At 39.3% G+C, this 8,464-nt stretch overlaps 1 protein-coding gene across 1 annotated transcript in view; it reads right to left on the minus strand.

Annotated features, from left to right (window-relative positions):
• Positions 1–8,144, minus strand: part of LOC122119906 (vomeronasal type-2 receptor 116-like) — a 29,880-nt gene extending 21,736 nt beyond the window's left edge. Inside the window, exon 1 of the mRNA XM_042693963.1 lies at positions 8,047–8,144. Coding sequence (XP_042549897.1) covers positions 8,047–8,144 — 98 coding nt within the window. The remainder of the gene's footprint in view (positions 1–8,046) is intronic.
• Between the last annotated feature and the right edge of the window lie 320 nt (positions 8,145–8,464).

An 8,464-nucleotide genomic window follows, 5' to 3' on the forward strand; every position in this document is an offset into this window, starting at 1 on the left:
TATTCTTTAAATAAGGGCTATGTCCCTGAACTTCTTTTGCTCAAGGCTCTACTACTCTACTACTTGAGCCACAATTTCACATCTGGCCTTTGGGGGGCAGTATTTTATTGGAGATAGGAATATCATGGACTTCCCTGTCCTTGGTACCTTTGAACCATGATCCTCAGAACTCAGCCTCCTGAGTAGCTAGGATTACAAGCATGAGCCGCCAGCACTTGACTGCCTCTATGTTTCTTATAGGAAGATCACATCCCTGATGAAGAAGGCTAAAGATCACTTTATACCATTTTTCATCTCTTTTGAGTTTTTCTTATGACTTGTGAGCATCAGGAACTACAAATTGGACAGCAGTGAGGTCATTAGCTAGAGGACCTGGATTTCAATCACACCTTTTAGCTGTGAAATTATATGACCCTGGACTCTCTGATAGTTGACATTTTCTTTACCTCTGGCCCTAGCTTTACCATAATGGTTATTAGGAAATTCACCACCATCCAAAAGAGATGCTTGGTAGTTTAGTGACATCATTGTGCCTAATCCAGGTGAGTAGGAGATAGTAAATGTGTACCATTTAGGAACACGTAATAAATTTTCCCAGGTAAATTGTATTTCTCCTGTTGAACTAACCATATCCTAAAGGGGAACCATATGAAGAACTTCCACTTTGAAAGTTGTCCATTTTTGTAGACTACAACAGCCATGATTACACCATGAGCCATTTTGGCTGTTTCCTACATTACATGCTCTTCTTTTTATCTTTTCCATAGCCTTTATTTTTGTGGTTTACCATTTTTTCCTTTGCTGAATTGTGAAGTCATAATTTAGCATAGTAATATTCTAGCTATTTTCCTGGGCAGATGGAATGTACACTTAGTTTTTCCAATAGCTATTTTGGGGGCGTGGGGGGGGGGGTCCGGTCATGGGCCTGAACTCTGGGCCTGGCTGCTGTCCCTCAGCTTTTCAGCTCAAGGCTAGTGCACTACCACTTGAGCCACAGTGCCACTTCTGGCTTTTTTTTCTTTCTTTTTTTTTTTCTGCTTATGTGATGCTGAGGAATCGAGCTCAGGGCCTCATGCATGCAAGGCAAACACTCTACCACTGAGCCACCTTCCCAGTCCTAACATTTCTTTTATTACTTAACTTGGTAATGTTGATACTCGTCTGATTACTCTTCCTTGAATAATAATGAGCATTGAGAGCTTCTGATCAGACTGCTCACTGAAAAGAGCACCAATTAAACCAAAAAGGTGAAGGAAGGATGGTGGAGATTGACAAAATAGGCACATGTGTGTAAACTGAAGTATTGAAACTTATGGAGATTGGTTTGGGACAATAAGTGATAAACAAATAAAGGTTCATCAGGAAATTGAATACAGTGGACATTTGATACAATACCACATGTGGATGTATAGCCCAAAATGTCAATCTCAAATTTGTACAGATATGCATTTGTATACATGTTTGTTATTGTTGACAAACAATATCCAACTATGGAATCACCCTGGGTGCCCAAGAAATGAGTTTTCTTGAACCATAGGATGAAATAACAATTGTAAGAAAATACATGGAAACTTTTTAACTAAATTAAGCAAGTATCACGAGTACAAGTACCATATTTTCTCTCCTATATGTAATGTAGAATAACAACAAGTGAAAATGGAGAGAAAAGTAGAGATATATGAAGGTAAACAGGATGTGGAAGGATGCATAATAAATCATTATAAGTAGAGGGGGTGACTATAATCAAACTATGAGACATACAATATCAATAAACAGTAATAAACTAGCTTGCACAACACAAGTAATTGTAATAACAACTGAAAATCATTACCATAACATCTGTGAATGTAGAGTTGAGTCATAATTTTCACCCTCTGACACTTAATTGCAGTAGTCCATTTATGGCAAACTTCTTAGATGACATATTACTATCTTTAACCTGCAACATCCATACATTTTACTTCCTGATTACCAACAACTCTTTGTATCTTCAAGTAGCTAAAAACCATCCAGCAACTGGAACCATAAGATATAATGTGTTTATAGAAGAGCAGAAATGAAATTATTCTAACATAATTAGGAATGTCAGGAAAAGGAAAGTCAAGTGAAAGTAGAAAAATAGTGGAGTTTAAGAAAAACAAGTATCTAGGAGTGACAGGAAGAAGCAAGGTTCAGAACCTTCAATAGTTCAGATTTCCTCAAGTGGGGAAGAGAGTAATTCTTTGTCGTGCCATGTGTGTCTCCAAGTGTGTGCAGCTACATCTGGCTACTCGGTACACCAGCATTTGAAAATGGGTGAAAGAAAGTGATAGAGGCTAAGGATCCAATGTATATTATGCAAAATTAAGAAGAGTAAAGGAAAGATTTTAGAGGAGAGGAATGAGTGAAAATGATGAAAGGGATGACATCAAGCAAGATATGTTCATAAGCAGCAACTTCTTTGTACAACTACTTAAAAACATGACGATGGCAACAATAATGATCATCTAAATAACGTATTTCTAGTGCAGTAGTGTTCAGGGTACATGATACAGAGAATACTGAGGTATACACCCACAGTTCCCTAAGCCATTGACCATCCTAGAAAAAACAGTAAATGGAAATCAGACAATGAGGTACTTACTGTGTGTTCTCTTCTTGCTTAGAAGTATCACTGACACTGTGATCTCTTCCCAAAGTGTAAAGAGGGAAAAACCCAGCAATCACCACATCTCCATCCATATGTGCTCTCTGTTTCATTCTAGAAAAGCAGTTGGCTACACCCAAGACACTGACAAATGGAGGAAGCTGGGAAATGATTAGAAAAGCCAAAGGAAACATCACTGAAGCATCTCCAAGCTGGAATTCTTGCTGCAAGTGGAGACTACCATGTCAGATACTTATATACAAGTATCTTCTGTTTGGCATATGTTCAGATGGGTCTTTATGGACAGAGTTAGACACTCTAACCTACCTTTTTTCATCACATTCTTGATGAGGGCACAGAAGAGATATGTAAAACTCTCAGCCTGGGGCTCTGCATCTGAGGCCCTGAATCCAGGAGAAAAACACAAGATGGAAAATATGTTTGCAGATCCTGTTCTCCAACCCAGGTGCTATGATTTCATCTAATACCACAGATAATGAGGCCCCAGGGATGAAGTTTCCTTGACACATATGGTCCCACATCCATGTCAAGAAATTTTGTAAACAAAACTCATTTGGGATGCTGGAACTGGATTGTATCAGAAGACGTCATGTCAGGTGCATGATGAGATGGCCAAAAAATTCCCACCAGTAAGATGTCAATCAACCAAAGTTAGTGCATCAAACCCAGAGGGAGCTTCACATAACCATTGTCCATAATAGTCACACACCACTGCTGGTTGATCCAGACAGAATTCAATAACTAGTCCATATGTAGAAACCTCCACACTGCACCTGGGGAAGAAATCATACTGGTGAAACCAGCAATAACATGTCAGTAACTCAATGTCAATGAAAAAGTTGAGTTGCACCTTGCATTCTGAATGTAGATATTCAAAGAGGCAATTTGAAGTGAACATGCTAACATGAATCAAGACATTTCCATGATGCACTGATAGATCCAAAACGTTGTATTTCTCTATTTATGGTTTTCTCTGAACATGTACATGTACATGTATGGAGGAAATCCTTCTCTGTTTTTCACAAACCTAAATCCATATCAAAACCAACTCTGTATACTATACGGAGAAACATATATTAGAACCAAATCTTATGCAGACATCCGGGGTGCTGAAGAACAGAGATATTTCAGGGCAGTAAACACACTCTGTACAAGTCTGTGGTATTGGATGCACATTATGACACACTTGCACTTGGCTTCAGGAAATAGGAATCACAGAATGCAGTAAGGACTAAACAAAATATATTTTAACTCTCATATGGCTCTTAAAAGTAAAATGGAATAATTAGAAAAATTGATTTCTTATACATTTATATATATTTGTATACGTGTACATTTGCAATATGTAGGATTTATCCCTTCTTAAAATTTTAGTAGTGTATGTTAGCTATACAGAGGTCTTTAGATATGTTCATATGTAAATACAATTACTTCCAATCAGCCTCACAAGATCATAGCACTGGATCATATCATAAATTTATAGTCTTTTTAAATTTCTTACTTTTATTATAAAGGTGATGTACAGAGGGGCTACAGCTATATAAATTAAGTGAACAGTGCATTTCTCTTAGAATATTAGTACTCCTTCCTTCACTGTCTCCCAGTTTTTCCCTCCCATTCCAGATCATAAGCTGTGTAGTTCATTTTCAGCATAGTGTCTTAAGAAAATCATTACTGTATAAATCTGTAGTTTCTTGGGGAATCTGCATACTGATTTCTCATAGTGGTTGCTTGAAAATACATTTCAATGCATAGTGGGAATTCTCACCAGAATTTGTTGTGATCTTAATAATGACCTTCTGACTGGGATGATTTAAAATTCAATGTCATCTGGCATTACATTTTTTTGGCCAAGCATGTTTCTTTGCTATATGTTCTTCTTGCTTTGAGTAGTGTCTTTAAGTTCATTGGCCAGTTTACTAATTGGCTTGTTGATTCTTTAGGAGTTTAGTTTCTGAGCTTCTTGTATGTTCTGGTTATGAATCACTTGCCAGATATATTACTGGCAATTTCTGCAGGTCATCAATAGTCTGTATACTGCTTTACTTTGCTGTGCCAAAGGTTTGTAAAATGATGTAATCCCATTTGGCAATTCTTGCTCTTCTTTTCTGAACTACTAAAGTTCTGTTTACAAATTCAGTCTCTTAATAGAACAATTTGTCACATTTCACCATTATACTGGTTTTTTTTGGTCGATCATGGGGCTTGACCTCTGAGCTTAGGCATTGTTCATGTGCTCTTCAGCTCAAGGTGAGCACTCTACCGATTGAGCCACAGCGCCACTTCCAGTTTTCTAGTGGTTTATTGGAGATAAGAGTCTCATGGACTTTCTTGCCCAGGCTGGCTTTGAGCAATCCTCAGATCTCAGTCTCTTGAGTAACTAGGATTACAGTGAGCCACCGATGTCTGGCTAATAATGCAACTTTTTAAAGTACATAGTTTTGTCTTTTTAATGGTCTAGACACAAACCAAATGTCAAGCTCAGGTGTTTGTCATAATACACAAACAATAAACAATTTATAGAATCAGCCTAGATACCCAACAACAAATGAAAGGAATAGGGATACAGATATAAAGATAGATATAGAGATAGATATAGAGGGGCTGGGAAGGTGGCTCAGTGGTAGAGTGCTTGCCTTGCATACATGATGCCCTCGGTTCGATTTCTCAGCACCACATAAGCAGAAAAAGCCGGAAGTAGGCTCAGGTGGCAGAGCACTGATCTACATCTGAAGAGCTGAGGGACAGCACCCACAGAGTACAGGCCCCACAACTGACAAAAAAAAAAAAAGATAGATGTACATATAGATAGATACACATATGTATGCACAAACACAAACACATATAAAGTTGAACTTCTTCAACAATAAAGATTGAGATCATAGTTAATCAAATTAGGCTAGTAGCATGGATATACATGAACCATAATTTCTCCTCTAAGTGTATGAGAAAAAAATACAATAGGAAATTAAAGACATAGGCACAAGAAAAGAATATTGAAACGGGCATAATAAATGGTAATAAATAGATTGAGGGGCTGGGAAGGTGGCTTAGTGGGAGAGTGCTTGCCTTGCATGCATGAGGCCCTGGGTTCGATTCCTCAGCACCACATAAGCAGGAAAAAAAAAAAAAAGCCGGAAGTGGCGCCTGTGGCTCAAGTGGTAGAGAGCTAGCCTTGAGCTGAAGAGCTGAAGGACAGCGCCCTGGCCCAGAGTTCAGGCCCACGACTGGACCCCAAAAAAAACAAAAACAAAAACAAAAAAAACAGATAAATTGATTGAGTGACTCTGATCAAAGTACATGATATTCAGGAAATAAAATAACCAGCTTCCATGACATAAGTACTAAACTGCAATAAATAATTGCAATAATATGTATGATTTTAGAGTTGAGTCAAATTCTCTTAGTCACTGACATCTAATTGCAGTAAAGATTTCATGGATAAAATATTATGATCTTTAACCTATCCCATGCATAACATTTTACTAAACTGTATGATAGGATATTAAGAACAGACTTCCCTAACTATTGCCAATACCTCTTCATATGTGTAAGTAAGAAATATCCATCAGCTGCACTCTATGACAATGTGTCTATATAAGCACCCTAACAAAATATTCAATATATTCAAAAATATTCAAATATATCTTGACATTAAACCAGGCACATTAGAAGTGCACATTAGAAATGATAGTGGAGGATAAAAAAGATAAACAGAAAAGATACACAGACAAACATGTAGGAGTGACCTGTAAGATCAGGAGATATATTTTCTATAACTGTGTCTTCAGTGTCTTATTATCACAAGTCTAATATTGAAATGGGGAACTTATGGGTTAATAAAACTATCCTGTTCTATGGTCATCTACAAACCTGACCAGAAAGTCCCCAACAGCAAAAATTGAGCTGCAGTAGTTAATATTAAACTCAGAGGAACAAATTGACAGACTTGTGAAACTGCTACAGAGGAACTTTATTTAAAATCTTTACCATCACATAACCTTTAAACCATGGCTTTCTTTTGCTTGTTTGTTATTAATTTTTTATTGTAAAGATGCTGTACAGAGGGGATACAGGTACATGAGTAAGTTAATGAGTACATTTCTTGTGGAGAATTGTTATTCCCTCTTTTGTTTTTCTCCCACTATCCCTAACCTCCCCACCTCCCTCACTTCCCACCACCCACCTCCCACCTCCCACCTTCGGCCCCCGCCCCCCCCCCCCCCCCGCCGCCAAAGTTATAGTTCATTTCCAGTCTTGTGGGTACCTTTGTTGCAATGGATCATCCTGTGTCCTTGTTTCGATATTTTGTTATTCCCGTTCCCCTCCCCATTAAGTTCTGTTTTCATAATGATTGATAGCTTGCAGCTGAGAAAACAGGATGTGACTAAATGACTGTAAATCTTTGACTAGGGTAAAACTAACTGTATATTGGCTTCTGTAAAAATGCTTGCTTGCAAAATCCCCCTGTAAACCACTTTTATAAATCCTGAGCTATTTGATTGTGGGGCTGCTCACTCCCTAATTTAGACAGCCCCAGGCAGTCAGCTGAATAAAACGACAATTTTCCATCATTGGTCAATGTCCATGATTTGTCCAGGGGTCATGTCCACTTCAATATGAGTGAAGAGAGACTGTTCTCTGCTAAATACCAAGGTGTTTAAAGACAGATATCTCAGTAGAAGTGGACAGCAATTCATTGTAACCTTCCAGAATTAAATCCCCTTGTATTTTTCACTAGAGACTGATCTGTGGGGTTTCCGTACTAGACTTGATATCATCCTCAAGCTTGGGGATATTTTCAGACTTGGAATTGCTCATTTTTCTGAGGTTTTGGGAAAGAAATCTCATTCTGTTTGAGTTCAATGCTGCTTTTCTTTCCATTTGACTCCTTTGCACAAAGTTGCTGACATTTAATATCTTTTTTTCTGTATGCATTGGATAATTTTATTTTCTTACAGGCTTGTTTTTTAGTTTGAGGCTGAAAATAGATCCAGACGTAAGGTGTGGAAAAACCTTGGACGTCTGCTTCATTCCAAGCTCCTGAGTCCATATCTTGGGTCCAAACAGTACCTGGTTCAGATACCCTATCCTGTCCCAGTCTCCCTCCTTTGTTAAAATTACAGGGTTTCTCCATGGATAGTGGGTATGGAATTTGCTGAGAACACTTGTGGCAAAATTTACATGAGGATTAAACAGAGAGGGCAGGTTAGAAGTACAGGAAGAAGTAGTTATCTGCTATGAAAATCAGGAGCAAATGCCTGGTAAATACGACAGTCCCTAGACAGGTTGAGGGCCACACCAGGGAAAGGAAAAGCACTGGCGCTGAAACCTATTATTGGAGGATTCAGTTTGTCAATCAAGTGTCCAGGGTAGGACCAGTTTTCGTAGCCAATCACGAAGGCCGTTTCTTGGCCCCAAAACCGTTCAATGAGGAATGCCCGTGGGAGGCAGGTGGCAAGGTAAGGCCCGGGAACTTCCTATTTGTTGCCGCCATGTTTATTTGTCGTCTTGGCTGTTCTGTGAGGTCTGAGGTGACGCAGCCTGGAGACTCCCTTTCTGCCTTGACTTTGGGAGCTCTGAGGAGATGCGTCAACAGGTAAGAAGGTGGTAAAGGCAATGGGAAGCTGGGGTCGTCGAGGCCGGGCTGTGGGAACCGGAAGTAGCTGTGGCAGCCCTGCTGTCCCCTCAGTGGGCTGCGGGGTCAGTGGGCTGAGACCTCAGTTGTCCCCCCGGGGCCCAAGGTGGCCTGTGAGGTGGGGATGCCAAGGCAGCTGGGAGGCTGTGCTCTGCTGGGTGTCCTTGAAGCGACCTCCT

This window comes from Dipodomys spectabilis, unplaced genomic scaffold (genome assembly GCF_019054845.1).
Source record: "Dipodomys spectabilis isolate Male_0828 unplaced genomic scaffold, ASM1905484v1 ptg000173l, whole genome shotgun sequence".
NCBI classification, from domain to species: Eukaryota; Metazoa; Chordata; class Mammalia; order Rodentia; family Heteromyidae; genus Dipodomys; species Dipodomys spectabilis.